General features: G+C 58.5%; 1 protein-coding gene across 2 annotated transcripts in view; it reads right to left on the minus strand.

Annotated features, from left to right (window-relative positions):
* Positions 1 to 1,061: 1,061 nt before the first annotated feature.
* The window catches only part of ITPKB (inositol-trisphosphate 3-kinase B), a 97,140-nt gene continuing 78,339 nt past the window's right edge, over positions 1,062 to 19,862 (minus strand). For both annotated transcript variants that reach the window (XM_022579352.3, XM_022579351.3), the window contains exons 3-8: positions 15,712 to 15,811; positions 14,152 to 14,365; positions 9,646 to 9,850; positions 7,452 to 7,553; positions 5,721 to 5,792; positions 1,062 to 4,331 (exon numbers count right to left, since the gene is read on the minus strand). In XM_022579352.3, coding sequence (XP_022435060.2) covers positions 4,116 to 4,331; positions 5,721 to 5,792; positions 7,452 to 7,553; positions 9,646 to 9,850; positions 14,152 to 14,365; positions 15,712 to 15,811 — 909 coding nt within the window. In that variant the 3' untranslated portion in view covers positions 1,062 to 4,115. The remainder of the gene's footprint in view (positions 4,332 to 5,720; positions 5,793 to 7,451; positions 7,554 to 9,645; positions 9,851 to 14,151; positions 14,366 to 15,711; positions 15,812 to 19,862) is intronic.

A 19,862-nucleotide genomic window follows, 5' to 3' on the forward strand; every position in this document is an offset into this window, starting at 1 on the left:
TGTACCATAGGGGGATTAAATCCCCCAGACTTCAGGGTTACACGGGCACGGGGCTGGGTACCTCCCGGGGCTCTGGGCTGACAGGGGAGGAAGGGCAGGAAGCAGTTTGCGTGAACCTGTGTAGACAATTGTTGGAGCCCACTGAGCCAGCTGTGGGGCAGGAATGAGATACAGGTGTGAGAATCCGGAATGAGCATAGTTATCACATGATAACCTGGGGAGAGCAGTCCAGGCAGAAGGGACAGAAGGTGCAAAGGCACTGTGGCCTTTTTGTACTTTTGTCCTATAATTTTTCAGAATGATAAAGGAAGGAGGCACCAGCCCCCAGATACAGAATTCTGAGTTCTGCAAATGAAGCCACTAGCTATCCAGAGCTGGAGAGGCCTGAAGGGAAGTGCATGGTGAATGTTTGATGTGCTGCAGGGGCTCCTGTTCTCAGCTGTCTTCCTTGGCCATCCCAGCCACACGGCCATTCATTAGTCCATCAAACCCTCGCTGGGCAGCTACTATGTGCCAGGCCCGGTGCTTAGCGCCTGGGATGCAGGGTAAAGATAAGCCAAGCTCTCTGCCGTCTAGATGCTCCCTAGGGAGGGAGGAAGACAATTGGTTTTGAAACCAGACAAATTCTGGATCTGAATCCCTGCTTCCCACTTATTACCTAGGTCAAGGTGTTTGTTCTACGCCTCAGTTTCCGCATCTGTAGACTATACAGCCTTAGTCATGGAGTTAATACAGGGATCAAAGGGGACTACAGATGCAAGCACCCAGTGCCTCGTACAGAGCGAGGCTCCATAAGCAAAAGCTGGGGTGGGGGAGGTGGGGAGCAGTTTGTTGCTTCGTCCCTGAGCTGCTATGTAAAAGTTTTCATGGAGAGAGCAGAAAAGAGCAGTTTTGAAGAGTGTTTAAAATCCTTTGCAGATTAAAATACTACCCAAATCTGACCCCCACCCCTGGGGGTTGTCATAGCCCCCACTGGATCCTCCAGCTACCAAAGACCCCCTCACCCCCAGACACTCCTGGAGGGCTTGGGGTGACAAGGACCACACGCAGACAGCACCCAGCACCGTGGTCTCCAGGGCCTTTATTTAGGAAGGTACAGAGCATCTGCAGTCTGTTTGCCAGGCACTGTGCGGGGGTTTGTAACAGCTCAGTTTTCTCCAAAGGTGTGGCGGGGAGAGGGGTGCAGGAGGAAGGAGGATGCTCAGGGGAGTTCTCTCCTCCAGAAAAAGGCACTGGCAGGGGGTGAGCACCCTGCTTCTTCCCAAGCAACGGCCTGGGTTATATACACACGGGGGTTGACCAGACGCAGAGAAACTCAAAGCTAAATACAGCGAAGCGTGGAAAGAGTCCATGGAGGAGGGTGGTGGGGTAGGGTGGGAGGATGGCCAGGGCTGCATCCGGCTCTTTCCATTGGGTGGGAAAGGAAGTTCAGAAAGAAGGCAAAGCTTTAAAGGAGGAACAGAATCCAGCCTCTCAGACTTAGTGTTTTGTGCAATTAAAAAAACCCGACGAAATAAATATAACTTAAAAACTTCTTACATGACACTAAAGGCACATCTGGGACAAGCAGTTGAGATACCTCCCTCCACTGCTGAGCAGTGCTGAACCCCAAGGGCCCCGGGGCCCCATGGGGACAGGGCAGAAAGGGTGCCCACTCACCTGTGCGCAGGTGTGCACACCACGTCCCACCCTCCTGGCACCTGCACGGCCGGGACCCAGGGAGTCCCTGCCTGGACCAGGCTGGCTGGGGAAGGTTTTCAGACCGCCTGGGCAGGGGTTCTGGGAAATCACATTCCAGGATCCATCTATCCCGCTCGGTCAAGGGAGTGGGGGGACAGAGGGGAGAATGGGTTGAGAGAGAGAGTAGGTGCGCAAGAGAACTAGCATGGGAACTACAAACCCCCCAAACCCCTAATAGCATTAACCCTAGAAAGATGCCACTTTCTACCATTCACATATATATTGTAACTCAAAGCAAAGGATCGCCAGTAAGAGGCCCTATGGGCCTCCTTTAATGAACAAGTCACTGGCATATTAGCACATTGTTTGCAAACAACTGGTACCTGCCTAAAGTGCTTGGAAAGTTTGTTCTCTTAAATTCGTTAAGTTGGTCCTCTGTAATTTTTGTTCATAGCATTAATTTGCTTTAGCAAACTCTTTTCATAGATAGAATGAGGGTAACTTGGCCAGCCCATAGTCGTAGAACTTTTACATCTGAATTAATGCTGTCCCTTCCCCGCAGACAGGAGCAGCCCAGACCCCCGGGGTCCCTTCTGACCCAGCTGACTACAGCTCCCAAGACCCCGGGCTGACTTTGGTGCTTCTGCCTTCTAGGGTCATGTGGTGTCACAAGGTCTCTCGTGCTCAGCCGGGAGGGAGTGTGACCTTTAGCAAGGCAGCCCACACGGGAGCTCACTGCTGTTTTGAACAAGAGCCAGGAAGTTCAAAAGTGATTTCCATTTTCAAACTCTGTACTTATGCATCCTCATGTGTCCCACCTTCTGCCCCCACCAACCGTCACTCACCCAGCATGAAAAGGGAAACGAACGTGTCACGTGGGCAAGTTGACAGTTCCCCCAGAGACCCTGCGGTGACAGGGGGCAGCCCAGGAAGGCTTCCCCCTGGATTGGTCCTCCAGGCACACACCCCGGGGACACATCATCTCCAAGTGTCCCTGGACCAGCTCCCTGCAGAGCAATGGGTCCAACCTCCGACAGCAAAGGTGAACACCTGGGGCCCAGCTCCAAATGGCCAAAGAGCTGGACTTTTGTTCTTTACAACTCACGCAAATTTACATTCTTCTTAATAATGTAGACCTACTTGCTTTACAATTAAAATAAGGCTTACAGTTGGTTCCTTGTGAATCTTCAAGCAACCTAGAGACCCCAGGAAGAGATGCCTGGCACCCTCCACATACTCTGGAAGCTGCTCACACCGTATCTGGGAAGTGGGTCTAAGCCCTTCAGGCCGTTAAGACTTATTTCGGGGGTGGGGGTGGGGGGTGGGGGAATGATGGCAGTAAGCCAGCTTCCTGCCTCCTCCCTGCTTAGCGCTGGCCTGGAGCTCTGCCCCATCACTGCTGGGGACCCTGGGCCTCACGAGCATCCTGGGTGTGCAGCAGGTGGACCACCAGGCACCAGGAAGTTGGGAGGTGAGGGGACAGGAGAGGAATGTCCTTGGCAGGTTCTGTCTTTTTTCCCCTGGGGCTGCCTGGGCCCTGGCCCACTGCCCTCCAGCCCTGAGGACCCTGTCACAGCAAGGTGGGGAGTGGGAGGTACAAGTGGCTCTGGGGGTTGGGTGGCATCCCTGGAAGCTCAGGGTTGCAGAATGTCCCTCTGAATTCACGGGCGAAAATCACAGGAGAACGCAGCTCCTGCCTGCCCCCTCCTGGGAAGGCCAGTGTCAGAGAGCACAGTCAAGTTGGGTCTGGACTTCTGGCTCCTGGGTCTGTCCCAATGCTGGAGGGTTTCAATACCGGATGGATGGGGTCTCTGCTTTAGCGGCCCTACAAAGGCCACCACGGCATCTCTCGGAGTCCCCAGGCTGCTAGGCAGAGGGTACTTTATTCATGGCCAACATTCTGTTCCCAGTGGTTTTGTGCCCCAAATACCAGAAAGCCTGGCACCAGGCACCTATTTTTACAGCACCAGCCCATCCCCAGGCTGAGAGGATGGGGCAGGAACCGGCTGTGCCTAACAGTGGTGCCAATAGCACTGGCCACCAGGGGGCAGCAGGCCTCCACAGGTAACCTGCCCAGAGGCTTGGGGTGGGGGGCTCTTCTGTTAGCTGGAGCCAGGAACCCCACGGCTACCTGAACCTCCCTCCAGGTCTAAGCCCTACTGACCTCCCTGCAGGTGGCCAAGACTGGGTTTGGGCATTTCTCTGCCAGTAAGAGATCCTATTGAGAAAGCAAAACGGAAGCCCCGGTTCCAAACCCTTCAATCAGGCAGTAACTAGAAAATCTCATCTCGTCTACAAAGTGTCTTGTAGTGCCATTCGGGAGGGTCAGTTCTAGGGCTTGCACCCAGGTGGAAGTGAAGGAAAAATTCAGAAGGAGAAGGGAAGCAAGGGGGAGAAGACGCCAGGGTGGCAACGAGGTGGGGCGGAGGGTAGCCTCAGGAGAGGGGGGCGCCCGGGCACATTTCCGTCAGGATATCGATGAGGTTGTTCAGACCCGACAGGTAGCCGTCCTCCCGGTTCCCTTCCTGCCACGGGATGTCGTGCTGCAGGGTCTGGCCCTCGGGCAGGGGCGTGGTTTTCCCAAAGTCGATCATCCACACCTTGGCCTGTTCCTTCTTGTCATGGATGAAGAGGAGGGAGCTGCCGATGACCTGGAGGGGAGCAGGGGGGTGAAGCAGGGAAAGGGCCAGGGCCCCGCCCTGCCCTCCAGACAACAAGCCAGCACCTTAGGGGGGCTTGGAAAAGCCTGAGACCTCAGGGAAGTGGAGCGAGCTTTGCTCAGCCGATGGGCTCTGTCCCCCATTCTCACCTGAGCGGCAGAGCCTGCCCGAGTGGCCACGCCATGGACGGGGGACATGGGACCCAGAACGATGACCGCCCACACTGCCAGGGAGGAATGTCCAGGAGGGCAGACCCCGTCCCCATCCCCCAGTCCCAACCTGCACACTTTCCTCTATTTCTAGACCACAGCTAACCCATCCCTCAGCACCTCTGAGTGCTACCCAACTGCCCGAGGGGGAGGTGCCAAGGAGATGCCACACGCCTGTCTGTGGGGAGACCGGAAAGGACCCTGTCCCAAGGCACTCACAGCCCCTCGGGGAGGGCGGGCCGCCAGGCTCAGGTCACCCCCAGCCCGGGAGCACACCTGCTGCAAGTCCTGGGCAGACAGGGCTTCTGAGGCTGGTCTTTGCTCACAGTCTCTGCCAGGGACAGCGGGCACCAAGACCCCTCCCTGCTGTGGTCAGAGCACCTGCGCGGGGTAAGGCGCTTTTCCAAATATGAACATACCCTCCAACCCCCTGGGTCACCTGTGTGAGGCCCGAAGGAGACGTGGGGGTGTGGGGAGGCACTGAAGTGTCATTCTAGCTCCCAGGGCCCTGGCCAGGGCAGGGAAGACCCCCTGGATGTGCTGAGCTCAGAGAAGGGGGCTTTCTCTTCCCAGATGGAAAAAAGCAGAAGCCCCAGTTCATTTGGCCTCAGTCTAGACCTGAAGTTTCCAAGTGAAACTCCAGAAAGAGTACAGCAAAACAGTTTTTCAGGAAGTAACAGCAAAGTGCTGAAGAAGGTGGGGCAAAGCCGTGAGACGAAGCCTGGGGCTGCCAAGTGGGCAGCCGCGGGTCCTTCCGTCCACGCAGGAGGTCATGGGCGGTTCTTCGGCCTCAGGTCCTTTCAGCCTTGGCCCCAGGCTGTCCTCCAGAGAAAGCAGTCCAGCTGGAGGAAGCTCTGCAGGCTGCACAAAGCTAAGAAGACAGAGAGACCCCAGGAGAAGCCAAGGACCCAGGGACACTGGGCTTCAGTGAGGACAAAGGGAGAAGAGGGCATTTCCAGGATGGCCGGACCCAGTGCAGCTACACAGGGCAGAGCCAGGCCGAGCCGGCCCTCCGTATGCCCCACTCCTTCCTTATGGGCGGCCCGTCTAGGAGCAAGCAGGTCTGCTAGCACCGGGGTCAGGCACACAGCTCAGGCGGGCGTGCCCAGGGGTCGTGGCCAACCACACGGAACATGGCTGTCTGTCCCCGAGGACAAAGCCCCACACCTACCTCATGGCACTTGAAGAAGGGAGAGACTTCCAGGGTGGCCCGAATGTCCTTCAGCCGGTCCCGGTAGGCGATCTGGGAACAGAAAAGATGACCAGATTTTTAAACACGCGGGTGTGGGAGGTGGATTTTAGGTGCTAATTGGCCCATTAGAGTCTCTGAGCGTCAGCGTGAGAGGGCCTTACACCCTGCTTATTCCAACCTCCTCATCTAGAAATGAAGAAACTGAGGCCCAAAGAAGGCGGAGCGGCTGGGGCCCTGGTCCCACACTCCCTCCACTACATACTGCTTTGTGACAGGAGGCGCGGTTTGGGGACGGGGGAGCGGGGGACAGTTCCCGAACAGCCCGGAGGCCTCCAGGAGCCCCTCACATGAGGGTTAAGTCTATCCTGGAACGCCAGCAGTGTGGAGGCAGCACCCAGAGAGCCCGGTTGCCATGGTGCTTGTCTTCCTGATACAAACTTCAGTGCCCTGAACGCTTGAAAAGGACAGAATAAGAGAGCCAGAGCCACAAATATCTCTGCCAGTGGCCTCTCCACAGAGCTGTGCTGGCCCTGGAGGTGCCCGCCCTCCCCAGGGGCTGCGAGGGAAGCCTGTCGCACACAGGCACATAGGGTCCCTTGATGCCCATTTGAAGCAGCGCCAGCCTGGGGCTCAGGACCAGGAATAATCCCTCTCGTCCGGGTGCAGGCAGCACGCGTTCCGTGGCAAACTCTGCTGAGGAGCCGGAATCCTCCCCGGCCGCTGACCCGGCGTCCAGAGGCTCCAGCTATGGAAGAGTTGGGGTGCCTGCCCCGTGACTGAAGCCTCAGCTCTTACCATGGGCCAAGCGAAGTCTCCCAGCTGGAAAAGGGGGGTAGGGAAACTCCCCAGTTCCAGCCGGTGCTGAGTCTCCTTGGAGAAAGGCTGTCTGGGTCCAGCCCTCCCCACTCAGCATCCCAGGAGCCTGTGCAGGGGAAGGTGCCTCTCACAGGGGCTCCAGGGCTCAGGTCCCTGGTGTACCCAGGTCTCTGATTGTCACAGGGCGCCCTGTCCTTGGGGTGTGGGGACTCAACACACCCTACCTCAGCTGATCTCAGTGCTCAGAGCCTCTGTCCAGCAGCCTGCCTGCGGCGAATGAAGTCACTTTGTTGTGAACTTCTGCCACCCACACCTCCAGGCTCAGAGAGCCCATCAGTTCTGGCTGGGGAGGGTGACATGGCACCTCGCCCCGCAATGCCCGCACACCTCCCTCACTCAGTCTCAGCCTGGTGGAGGCCCAGCCAGGCCTAGAAGCGCAGGGACCAGCAGGCTGCCGGCCCACCTGGGTGTGAGCTCCAGCTCCCCCTTTCCTAGCTGTGTGCCCTTGACCTCTCAGTCTCCTCATCTGTAAAATGGGGACAAGGATGCCAACCCGCGGCAGAGGGCTGCTACGAGGGTTTGATGAGCACTTGGCACAATACTTGGCCTTAGAGGAATACGGGCATCGGAAAGGGTTGCTCCGAAGGGGATGGAGACGTTTTTGGGAGCTGAGCTACTGGCTAAGGGAAAGAGCGAGCGCGTGTTCACCTGCTGGATGGGCTGACAACCACACCACCTCCCTCTTCACCTTCCAAGCAGAAGCTTGGGGCCAGGGTTTTCTGTGTGGGAACCTCGGTTCCGTCTCGGGCTGGGCAAGAACCTCCAGAGGGGGTGCAGCTACCCCTGCCCGGAGACCACACGGCCCGACCCCTTCACAGGGGGCACCCGACTCACCAGGATGTTCCGGTTTCCTTTAGTGAATTCTCTGAAGGCCTCGATCACCTGCTCCCTCGTTTTGGTCTTCTTGAAGTCCCGGTTCACGGAGCCATCTTCTTTCTGAGAAGGAGAATGACACAGTGCCTCAGAGCCACGAGCCCCAGGCTGACCCCCGGGCAGCCAGGTGCCCACACGGGGCACAAGGAGGCAGGCGCCGCGTGGTCAATCCGACCGCACGGCACGGGGGAGCCTGTCATGCGCCCTGGCTGAGGAGAACAAAGCGGGTGGCACCAGCATCCCAGGCAGAGTAAACGGCATTAGGGAGGCCCGGAGGCCCGAGGGGCGCTTGGACCAAGACTGGAGGAGTGAGGCTGCGGGGCCCACCCGTCCATCCTGAGGGTCCTGAGTGTGAGCAACTGGGGGCTGAGGGAGATGCACGGGCCTCTGCTTCCACGAGGGGCTGGGTCCCCAGAACCGGGGTGCCTGAAGGTCCCTGCTGCCCAGGGACACCCTCCCTCACCACAGGAGAGAGGCGTTCCTCACCCCAAGCTCAGCTCGATTCCCTTGTAATGGAAGGTCTCTTACTTAGGCTCCCTGAAAGCGAGGATAAAACACAGCCCATCTCGCTCCCTTCCCCACCCAGTGCACGGAATGGCTCCACTTCCTGAGCCCAGTACTATGTCTGTTCCAGGTTGTTCAGGCAGCATGTGGGGCTTAGCATCTCTACGAGGAAAGCTGTTCTTTAAGATCAAAGGGTGAGAAAGGCTGGCTCCACTAGGCCCCCAGACGTGCGTCTGTGCACCACCAGGGTGGAGCTGAGCGCTGTCGCTGCCTCTGCAAGAATAGGCAGGACCCTGGGCAGAGGGAGAGAGCCGAGGGCGGGGCCTTCCCCACAGGGGTCTCTGCAGGGCCTTTCCTGGACCAGGGATGGGGGAGGCGGGGGTGTGCTGGTGAAGGCAGCTGGCTTCTTTCGGAGCTGGTGGCCCGCAGCCCGAGAAGATGGGCTGTCGGCCGTTCCTGCAGCTGGACAGTGGACAGAGACCAGGAGATCCAGCGAGAGACGGAGAGAGAGGTCAAGGGAAAAGCAGACTGTTTCAAACAGATACAGAAAGGAAAGGAGCCTTAAGAGGAAGAGGATGAGCATATAATTTACTCTCCCACTGGATCCAAAAATACAGCAAAAGCCGATTTCAGAAGACAGGGGAGGGGCAGATGGCTTTCTCAGCCTAGAGATCATAAAGCAGCTGTCACAGGGGAAGGCGAAAACTTTGCCCCACTCGAAACCATCGGCAGTGAGGCACTGCCCCGCAGGAACTTCCAGACAATGCCTTCGGCAAGGAGGCTGTCCTAGCTTCTCTCGCTCATGAGTCAGGGCTCCCCGCTGCCCTACTCTGACTCGAGGGCTGGCCAACGCGGGCCAAGAATGGGCAGAAAACAGAAACCCGAGTACGCTCGGGCTGTCCTCTGCTTGAGAGGGACGGCTGCCCGAGACCGAGGGGCCAGCGCCTCACAGCCCTGCTCCTTGGGGTGAGGCGTGTGTCCGAGCAGAGGCTCTCAAATCTAGCAGCAAAGGAGGCGTGTGGGAGCCTGGGTCTAGGGAGAGCATTCTCAGGCGCTTCTTGGGAGAGTGAGAGGAAAGAAAAGACAATGAGGTGGCCCCGATGCTGGGAGTGGCCTCGGTGCAGCCTCCCCAGAGGGGCTTGGTGACCGGAGGAGCACCAGGCAGATGGCCCAGATGTCAGAGGCAGCTGGCACGCTCCCTCTCTTGGCTGCATCTCACTGCCAGTCCTGATTTTCGGGCCCTGGGCAGAATGAGCCAGCTCCCGGCACTGGCATGCAGCAAGCTGCCTCCTGGGTGGGTGGGGTTCTCAGTGCTGGGCATGGTCTGGGCTAGATGTAGGGTCCTTGGCGGAGGGCTCAACACTGGGTGGGGCTAGAAGCCAGCCCTGCTCCGAGGCCCCAGCCCCCTACCTACATTGCCATCCCACCCAGACCCAGACCAAGGAGTAGGCCAGTTTCCCCAGATGTCTGTCCCTGGGGCTGGCTGCCCATGCCCTGGGTCCGTATGGGGAGGAATCTTACAGCCTCTGTAGGGTCTTGAGAGCAGCCAGGACCGCTGGGTGAATGCTGCTGGAGCCCCAGGACCCAGTCCCTTCCCCACCCAGGAGCGGGGCGGCTCAGGCAGCCTCAGGCCACCGCCGGCTGTCCTCACCTTGATGCCCTCGATCCTGAACCCGAGCGTGGCCGTGGAGCTGATGGTCTCCCTCCACTGCATGTACCGCGGCTTGGTCACAGCCCGCTGGGCTTTCTCCTCCTCGGTAGGGGCCTCTGGGTCCACCTCTATCATCTTCTGGTACATGTCCTTCCGGAGGCTGGGCTTCTTCCGGGCCTTGGTGAGTTCCTCCTCCAGGTAGGTCCTGGGAGGGAGGGGAAGCCACGTGAGGGCCAGTGTCCAGAGTGAGGCCCACTGGTGCCTTGCCCGAGGGCTGCAGTCAGCTTAGCCAAGTCAGCCTCATCCCGGACAGGCGCACATCTGCTTGCGCTGGGCCTGGCTGTCGACCGAGCACGGGCCAGCCTTGCCTAATGTGAGCAGCTTCGTTCCAAGAGCGCTGGGAAGGCCCGACAAAGCCCAAGGAGCTCTTCCTTCTGGGCACCTCACAGGACCAGCAGAGGAGCGAGGAAGAGGGGCAGCTTGGCGGCTCGTCCTGCTGGCGTGAGGGTGGGGCAGGGGGCTGAGGGCGGGTCCCCCCAGGATCCAGCTGTCCCCCCGGCTGCCTTCCACGAGGCGAGGGCTTCGTAAGCCAGCACCTGTGTGAGTCGCGGAGTGCATTTCATCCACATCTCCCTGGTGCCCCGGCAGCCTAAGGGCTCTCTCCGAAGAGGGGGCACCTTCAGCCAGAAGGCGGCCTCTGAAGTGGCCCCAGTGCTGGAGGGAGAAGCCCGTGATGGGAGGCAAAGCCTCGGGGCTCTTTTTCTACCACAGAGACGTGCTGGGCTCTTCCTGCCCCTCGGACCCCAGGCCTCAAGACAACGTGGCCAAGTAAACTGTTTACCGCCCTGGCCTCCGCACGGGCTGGTAGGGTCCCCTAGGAACTGGCAGAGGTAACAGGACTGGGGACAGTACAGGATCTGGGCAGCCCGAGACCGGCTTCCCGGCCCCAGGCCGCCTCCCTGGCCCCTTCGCCAACGGGGTGAGTCACCCCTGCTGCACATCACAGACGCCCACCCTCCTCCCTGCTTCTATTTGAAGCTCCCCTTCTCCCCCACAGTGGGCTCAGCTGCTGCCTGTGACCCTTCCTGAAACAGGAATCCGCAAAGTCAGTTGAGTAGAGGGAAGTCGTCTCCCTGGGCCTGTGTGCGTGGGCGTTGCCCACACAGCGGCCTGTGACAGCAGGCCCAGCCTCCACTCTCCATCTGTCCCCGGGGCCTTGCTCTACCACTTCCCACCATACCTCCAACCTGCCGGCTTGGGACCCAGAACAGACTGGTCAAATCCTTTAAAAGATAAGTTTCCAGAACCACTGTAGCAACTCTTTCAAGAAAAAAGCAAATCCTTGGTGGTGAACTTGGGTCTGGTCGTTTAGGACATTCCAGCGGGTGATGCAGACCACACGGAGGTTCTGTCCTTGGCCGTGCCCTTGCACACACACGCGCGCGCATGCACACACTACTGTATGCACGCCCATGCACGCACACGTGCATGTACAAACACTACCGCGTGCAGAGCCAGGTCAGTGCCGATGAGCGCTACAGTGCAGAGCTGCGAGGCAGGCTGCTTTTGCATGGACTTGTGTCATGCTGGACCATGTGTGTATTTGTGTGTGTGTGCTGCGTGGTGGGCAAAGGGTTTGCCATCCCCAATGCTCCTGAGCGCGCTGCAGGGGCCTGCGGGTGGGTGGGTGTTGCACTTCTGCAAAGACTTCTCAGTAGTTCCTTAAGCAGGAAGCAGCCCTCACTGTCAAATCCCTTTCCACATGGGGCTTGCTCCAGAAAGGGCCTGTGCAGCACAGTCTGGGCAGAGTTGCTCGCCCTCTGGGAGAGGAAAAGGGCCGGGCAGAGATGCCCACAGGGGTCACGAGCCTGGTGGTGGGGTCAGGGATCCACCGGGAGGTGAGCTGCAAAGCCTCCCCAACCCTGGTGTCCCGACACTGGCCCGGCCCACCTTGCCCACCCCAGCAGGAAGGTCAGCCAGCCCATGGGGAGCCAACAAGTGATACACCAAAGCCATCCACTTCCCACCACGCTCTCTCCAACCTGCTTCCCACCAGGGCACAGGTGCTACAGACAGCTCTGGTCTCCACCTGCCAGCCCTGGTCCAGAGGTCGGGAAGAAACTCCTGATTCTCCATGGCAGGCTACATGACACACAAGAGATACGGGGTCAAACCTAAGAAAACGCCCTAGAGCAATGTGAGCTTATGTCCATGTGGAACTGGGGTCCCAAGACACCCCTCGTTAGGACACTACAGGTGGTTGCATCGCCTTTTCCTCAGGCCTCACCATGGCTGGGTCTGCTGACCAGTCAGCCCTTCCACCACTGTGACAAGTCTGTGACAAGTGCCAACCTCTCATGCCCCGGACTCAGGGTTGGTGGTGGCCCTGGGCTGCGGCCTCCTCCCTCTGGCAAGCACAGAACCCCTGGGGAGTGCCAAGCTGTAGCCCAGGCTCGACTTGGTATTCAGAGGCCTGGTGCAGAGGCAGGCTGTGTGGCTGTGTGGCCCTGGGGAGTCCCTTAGCCTCTGGTGTCAAAGGGACTGCTCAGACTGGATGGTCCCATCTGCCAGGGCGGCTGTAAGGAACACCCAGCGCTCGGAGCACAGAAGGGCCTCCACCCCGTCCTCAGGACCCGTGAGACAGGGAAGGGGGTGCTGGGGTGGGACTGGTCCTGGGGAGACCTACCTCCTCCCCTCCATAGGGGATCCTCACACACCTCCTCCCTCAGCCTCCAGGCGGCCCTGCCCAGGACTGGGTTAAACACGTCCCAGCCTTGCTGGTCACTCTGGGTCTCTCCTGAGAGCCCTGGGTGCAGTGGGACAGAAGCTCCAGGCAGCAGGGGGATGGGGCAGCCTTGGTAAGAGAGGGGGCTCCTGTCCCCAGCAGCCTCCCAGGGAACAAACAGGCACCACGGCAGCCTTTTAGGACTGGCCACACGTTCTACCCACAGGGTGTACTTTTTTTGGCCCCGGTCTGAGTGAATACCGATCAGAATATTTATGTGTCTCCCCTTGAGAGGGCACATCCTGGTGCACCACGGGAAGGCCTTCCAGGGACAGAAATAAGACTCTGGGGAGAGCAGTGGCCGAGGGGTGGCTGGAGGGACATTCTATCTTCTCTGTGTGGGCTGGAGATGGTGAGACACCTGGATGGAGGGAGGCAGAGGCTGGGGACAGTGCAGAGAGTAGGGTCTCTACTTCCCCACCCCTTCCTCCCTGCCCTCGGGGCCAAGCCAAGGGAACACAGCGGGTCCGCCTGCAGGGTCAGGGTCTGATTTTATGACACAATTCCCAGGAGGAATGAGGAAGGAAGGAAAACTGACTGGTTTGGCTTGCTTCTTTCCTGCGGGCGCGCGCGCACACACACACACACACACACACACACACACACACACACACACACACCCCTTTCTCAAACTCCTCTTATAAGAAATAAAACCGCTTAAACCATCCAAGGTAAACGCAGGCTCCAGCTGTGAGCTCTGCGTCTCGGAGCCTGGTCTACCCGGAGAGCGGCGGGCCGGATGGAGGAGGCCCGTGTCTGGCCGTCCCGTCTGGGCACCTGCAGTCGGTGGCTCTCTGAGGCTTCAGAGGACTTCACCACCCGCTGACCCGCCGGGGAGGACCTACTCCACGACTCCTGAGACTGGAATAGTCAGAGTCTGAGAGGAGATGAGAAAACCCTGCTGCCAAAGCAGGGCCCAGAACGTAGGCACCTGGGGCTCGGGTCCTCCTGGCTCTGCCCCCCATCCTGTCTTCTCCAGCCCACTCCTCCCGCCTCCTTCCCTCCCAGGTCTTCTCTGGGCGGAGCCTGGTGTGTGGGGGGACACACCCATTTCCACACACATGCCCACATACCCATCTGGCCCTGTGCCCTGGACCACGCAGCCACTGGGCTGGGGTCACCGCCAGCCCCAGTCCAGAATGCGGCAAGCTGGTGACTGTTGTCAGGGCCTCTCGCACTCCTCTCTCCTCCACTGCACCCTTATGACAGGCGCAAGTCTCTTTTGGCAAATCAACACAATCTGCTAACCGGCTGCCTCTTTGGCTCGGTGTTGGGGTGTGGGGGGTGGGGGAGGGTGGGATGAGAACAGCCTCTACTCCAGTCTCCCCCTCGCAGCCCACATTAACGGGAAGCCGCCCCCTGCTCTCCCCAGCCATCCCACCTGACCAGATGGGCAGCTCTCTCTGCCCTCTCCCTGGGGAGGCTCCGCATCCACCAGGTCCCCTTTCTGGTCCCACCGGCTACCGGCTACCGGCCCCTCCCCCGCCGGCCCCGGCTCACCAGAGAAGGGAAGGGGCCGTCCTGAGCAAAGCCAGCACATATGTGAGATGACCAGAGCGGGGTCCAACCAGACCCCTGGCCTGGCCTCGTCCACATGAGGCCTCAGGGACAGCCCAGAAAGCCCGGCCTCCTGGAAGCCTGGAATGCCGTGCCTGGTATCTGCCGCCCGGCCAGCTGGGGGCTGAGGGGCGGGTGTGCCCCATCTGAGGAGCCTGGCTCACCTGACGCCCATCTTGCAGTCCATCACGCACGGCGAGTCGAAGTCAGCCAGCAGGTCGTCCATCTGGTTGTAGCGCTCCCCGTCCTTCACCACGTCCCCGTGGTAGGCAGGCACGTAGGGTCTCAGCACATCGGCCATCAGCCGGTCCAGGCAGCGCTGCTCCGACTCACAGTGCTTCTTCAGAATCCTGCCATTGGCAGCCGCCTTGAAGCTCCCTGCACAGCAAGGTGGGAGGAGGCCCTGGGTCCCCAGCCTGAGCCCTCCCCGCTCTGACCCCCGCCCCTGCCAGGCATGCCCTCCGTCACAGGGCCCGGGCCTCTCGGGGATGCTGTGGAGCTTGCCAAGCACGGGGCTGAAGGTGTGCCCAGGTCTCCACTGGTGGACCGAGCCCTTTAAGCGGAGTGGGTGCAAGTCCCAGTCCCCGCCCTGCCCCGGCCACACCCCGTGCCCTGACGGCAACTCTGGGCTGGCTCCCAGACTTCCCAGACCCCAGGCTCCTCCTCTGAAGATGGAAGTACACCAGTGCTCACCGCAGGAGGGTGAGCAAGACGAAGTGAGAGGTCTGTGCCAGGACCTATTCACCCCTCTCTGTGCGACTACCACCTCCCAACCCCACCATCGACCCTGCTTCCCAGCCACGAAAGTGTCTCCGGTCTCAGTGGAGGGGAAGCCTTGTTAGAACCGGATTTAGCGCCAGGAGAGGGAGACCGGCTGAGAAGCAGCGGTCCAAGGCTCTGCAGAGCTGGGTGATGTTCCTTCCGAGCCACACCCTCAGGTAAGTATTGAGGAAGGGTGTCCATCCACCTGCCTTGGTGTCTGGGCCAACGTGGTTAAGGGTGTAAAAAAAAATGTCAGACCCTGTGCTGGCCTGAAATCCACGGGCGGCCACTGAATTGTCCCCTGGGGACGATGCCCACCAAAGGACCACCATGAGTGGGCTAGACAGCTCTAGACATCCTCCCCTGTCACTGAGGGGCCACCTGGAGACCTCACGGCTAGCCCAGGGCGTGGCCACTGCAGCCGGTACTCCACTACGTCTTAACACTCTTGGGGCGACCTGCCTGCCTCTCCCACCAGCTACGAGCTCCTTCGGGGCTGACACTATATCTACATACGTATTGTCACCCAGAGGAGCACCTTGATGAGGGGATACAGCAGGCACTCAGGGAAGCACTTAGCTTTGTCTCTTTGTCCCAGGTGACAAATGGCAGTCAAGCTATAAAGACTGATGACTTCAACTGTTTTATTGAGTTAAAATGGAAGAGAGATTGAAAGAAAGAGATTAAAAGAGACAGAGAGACTGAGGGGGGAATGTGTGTGATTTGTGAAGAGGTGGCACAGACTGTGGAGAGGGCGGGTGTCCATGTGCATTTTTGAGGCAGTGTTAAGGCCCGTCTCTCAAGTATGCCTGCGACTGCAGACCACGAAGTCTCTCGGGGAGCACCTGTTCAGATGCTTCATCCCCGGGAGCATCCAGGGCCAGGCCCGTCCCCCACACGCGCTGGACGCCTCCCCAGAGAGCCGGACATCCTGTCAGAAAGTCCGGGAGAGCTGTGGCTACCTGCGTGTCCTGCCAGCTGGATCCAGGGGTACTTCTTCTTGAAGGACATGACAAAGGGAGACCAATGCACCATGTTTTTTATTTTCCTCCATGATTTGCTCTAGAAACAAGCAAACGAAAAGCTCTACATTAGAAACAGAACTACTACTTTCTGGTTAGGATGAATTCAAAACCAGGGAACCCCCTGCCTGTGGCACAGGACAAGAGGTGAGTCTGAGGACTTTACCTCCATCAACTACGTGGCATGCATCTATGGGCTTTGTCCCATTCTACAAGCAGGCTGAGCAAGACACCGAGAATCAAAGGGACAAGGATCTGACAGGCTCTGGGAACAGAGGAAGGGAAGGACAGAGCGTTCTCCATCCAGGGCTGACCCCATCCCACGCCACTTCCCCATCAGGGGACAACTAAACCCGCACTGCCTTTCTTTGTGCCCCCTCTCAGTTTCCTCATCTGTCTAGTGAGGGATGGACAGCTGGTCCCACATGCTCTTTGGATCAGTGGACACTCTAGGACTCTAGAAAATGACCTTTTGCATCCCAACAGCAAGGGCCCCTCAGAGGAAGACCAGAGAGGCCACGATCACCCAGCTGCAGCGTGTCACCTCCTACTGCACTTGCAGATACGGTGCCAGCAGAGGTACCTCTTACCTGTGAGAGGTTTGAGGAGACTTTAAAGGGAACTCCCCGGGGACAGCAGAGCCTCCAAGGCTTTGGTGCACACAGAGGTGAGCCAGCCCGCAGGACTCTCTCTCCACTGCACTTCTCCTTCTCAAGACATTTCTTAAGTAAAAACTCTGTGTGTGTGTGTGTTTGTGTGTGTGTGTGTGTGTGTGTGTGTGTGTGTGTGTAGGAGGGGCTCCTTGGACAGAAAGGAGAACTAACATTTATTGAGCACCTTCTTATTTTATTTTCACAGCAAGGATGCAAGGTAATCATTATTTCCATTTGCAGAACCCAAGCCTCAGACAAGTAAGTGGTAAAGCCGCATTTAAACCTTCACCTATATGACTACTTTAAAGAAAATCCTTTTTATCCCCAGCTATAAACATGTCTCTCTATAAAAATATCCCTAAGTTACTTTAATAAGAACGGGCTGTAGACATGAAGATCAAGTGTCCCCAGACATGAGCCCCTGAAGGGAGTGATGAGAAGTGAAGCATTTCAAGCTCCTGAGAAGCGGATCCCTGACCAGCAAAACCAGACAGTAAACTCCCAAGGCTCTGCGCTGGGAAGGAGAAGCTGGGAATTCTACAGAAGAGGGAGGTGAGGAGTGGTCCTGCCTGGACAGTGGACCCCTGGAGAGGCGGTTCCTCATCCTCTGTCCTGCAGCGTCCGCTAGCAGCCACGCTGAGGTTGCTGGACTGACTCCAGCTGCTGGAGCCCGAGGTTAAATCAGTCTCCTTTGTTTTTTTCTCTCTGGTGAGACTCAGCTGCTTCTGTCATCAAGGCTTCAAGTTAAAAATCTGTTCAAGGAGAAGAATTCTTCCCTACCGAACCTGGCAATGTTTACCCCACCCCAGAAACCCTCGCTCCACTGCCAAGACCTAGTCTAAAGCGAGGTCAGCGCTCTGCCAGGCCATGTGACAAAGGGCCGGCCTCACCGACAAGGGTGTTTTTCCTAGATCCTTCTGATGGAGATCTCCGAAGGAGGCTAAGGAAAGCCAGCGTTTCTTATCTAAGCACCCAGAAGGCTGCACAAACACTCAGGACAGACAATGCACGAGGGCAGCAATGGGAAAACCTAATTACATGAGATGACCAACCAAGTGATGGTTTGTCCAGAAGAGAAGTGCACACAGCTCTCACCACCTGCTGGTCATACCCCTGCAACAGAGCTCAGAGGGGACGAGGGTCCGACGGGTTCAGAGTGGGGTGGGAGGAGGGGGAGGGCAGAGCATTCTCCATCCAGAGTGGACCCCATCCCACGCCACTCCCCCATCAGGGGACCACTAAACCCACACTGCCCTTCTTCATGCCCCCTTCTCAGGGCCTCAGCTTCTTCATCTGTCTAGTGAGGGATGGACAACTGGTCCCCCCCACGCTCTCTGGATCAGTGGACACTCTAGGACTCTGAAAAATGACCTCTCGCATCCCAAGAGCAAGGGCCCCTCAGAGGAACACTAGAAAGGCCACGATCACCCAGCTGCAGCGTGTCACCTCCTACTGCATTTGCAGATGCGGTGCCAGCAGAGGACCCAGGGAGGATGTGTCCCGCTGCCGGGGTCGGGGGCCTGCAAAGATGGATGCCTGCCGGGGAGGAAGGTCATCACAGAGGCTGACCCCACAGACGCAGGCTGGGGGCACAATCGAGGGAGCAGAAGAAGACTATTGCAGGCAGCGGGGCCTGTGGGAACAGAGGTCCGGGACTGGGCTTTGGAGCAGTTGGGCCGGATGTGCTGGGAATGGGAGCCGGAAGCAGTGGCTGATAAGGGTTAGAGGGCGAGGCCAGCTCGGCACGCGGGGCCGAGAAGCTCGGACTCTGGGGAGTGTGGTGTTGGGGAGGCAGGCTGCCCTGGGCCTGAGTCCTGGCTGCGTCTGCGAGCCCCAGAGGTAAAGCCATTAGAAGTTCATGGGCACAGGGGTGTTTGTGGAAGAGTCTTAGCGGTCTGAGTTCAAGGAGGGGTGCCCCTGAAGTCATCCCAGGAACAGTCAGTCCGGAGCCAAGTGGCGGTGTTGCCATAGTTACTCAGGAATAAAGGTCACGGAGCCTGGGGCTGGACCAAACCCACCCTGTCAGGATGCAGCTCTCTGGGGATCCACGGTGACACACTGGGCAGTGGGCCTGGGACCCGGGAGGCAGGAGGGAAAAGAGCTGGGCGAGAACAGCCAGGTTCGAGTCCAGCAGGGGCATCTGAGCTGCGAAACCTCTAGTTCCCGGACCGCTCTTCAGGGGTCCAGAAAGGAGAGGGGTGCTCCAGGGTGGGGTCCTCTGATGGCTCGCGGGATCCAAGAGCCTCCCAACACGGCTGAGCTCTGAGTAAATGGTGCATTTTTCCGCGTAGCTTCCTCTTTCCCACACCTCCTCCACAAGGGAGCATTTCTTCAACATGAAAATTGGGCCCCATATGGCCAAGGCCAGAGAGTCCCCCTGCTTCCAAGGTGGAATATTCCACTGGGGCGGGTTTGCACACCACGGGATTTCTCAACTGTGCTGGCAGCAGCAAGCAGGGGGTTTTCCTGTGGTTTTTAAATAGCGGCACCCAGGCAGTGCCTAGAGTCGCTGCCAAACATTAAACAGAAACGCAGGTCCAGGAAAGGCCCAGGAAAGACGGCGGCAGGGTGACCACCGCCCCTACCCCTGGCCCACGGGAGTGGAGAGAAACAAAAGGGCAGGAGATGACAGAGAATCGATTCGCTTATGATGCCCGGGAGACCACAGCACCCATTTAAAAACCACCAACTCTAGGCAGAAGCCGCTTCCAGGTGGTGGGTCCCAGAGGGTCAGTTGGGCTAACAGTCTCCCTGCAAGCCCCTCGCTGGAGGAAGACACAGTCCTCAGAAATGGTCCTCTTCCCCACCAAAGACAGCCGACGAGGCAGGAAAGGAGGGCAGCCCAACAAGCTGGAAGAATTCCATCCAGAGGAATTGATCACCTTTTCTCTCCTGGGAGAGTCTCAATAGCCTCAGTCACTTCTCTGCAATCAGACTACAGTCCCAGGTCTCGAATTTCTCAAGCTGAGCTGTGTCAGACACACAGGCAGCTCTCAAATGCCTTGAACACGGTGTGGCAAAGGGCACCTGGTCCCTCCCCCTCGGCAGCGCTGGCTGCCAGTTGATTTCACTGGCCCCGTCCCTCCATCACCTCCCAATCACCAGGGTCATCTGGACACCCTCTGCTGACCCTTCCTGGAACGCCCCCCAGAGCTCCACATGCCTGACAGGCCCCCTGGCCTCTCTGGGTGGCGGGGTCCTCCTGTGTAAATCTGAGGAGTCAGCTAGCTGACTCTGCCAAGCTCTACTCTGGCACGCTACTTACACGCAGATCTGATAGATAAAATGGCCTACCTAATGGATAAGTTGGGGTGTTCTTCCTAAGTCTTCTGGGCATGACAGAGCAAAGGGAATGGCTCTTAGAAACTCCCTGCAAGCTGGCATCAGTGGTCATCTCACCGGCAGGGCTCTTTTCCCTAGATGTGCAACAGGACGGAC

This window comes from Delphinapterus leucas, chromosome 1 (assembly GCF_059928025.1).
Source record: "Delphinapterus leucas isolate spDelLeu-1000000601 "Yukka" chromosome 1, BTC_Dleu_Yukka2, whole genome shotgun sequence".
NCBI classification, from domain to species: Eukaryota; Metazoa; Chordata; class Mammalia; order Artiodactyla; family Monodontidae; genus Delphinapterus; species Delphinapterus leucas.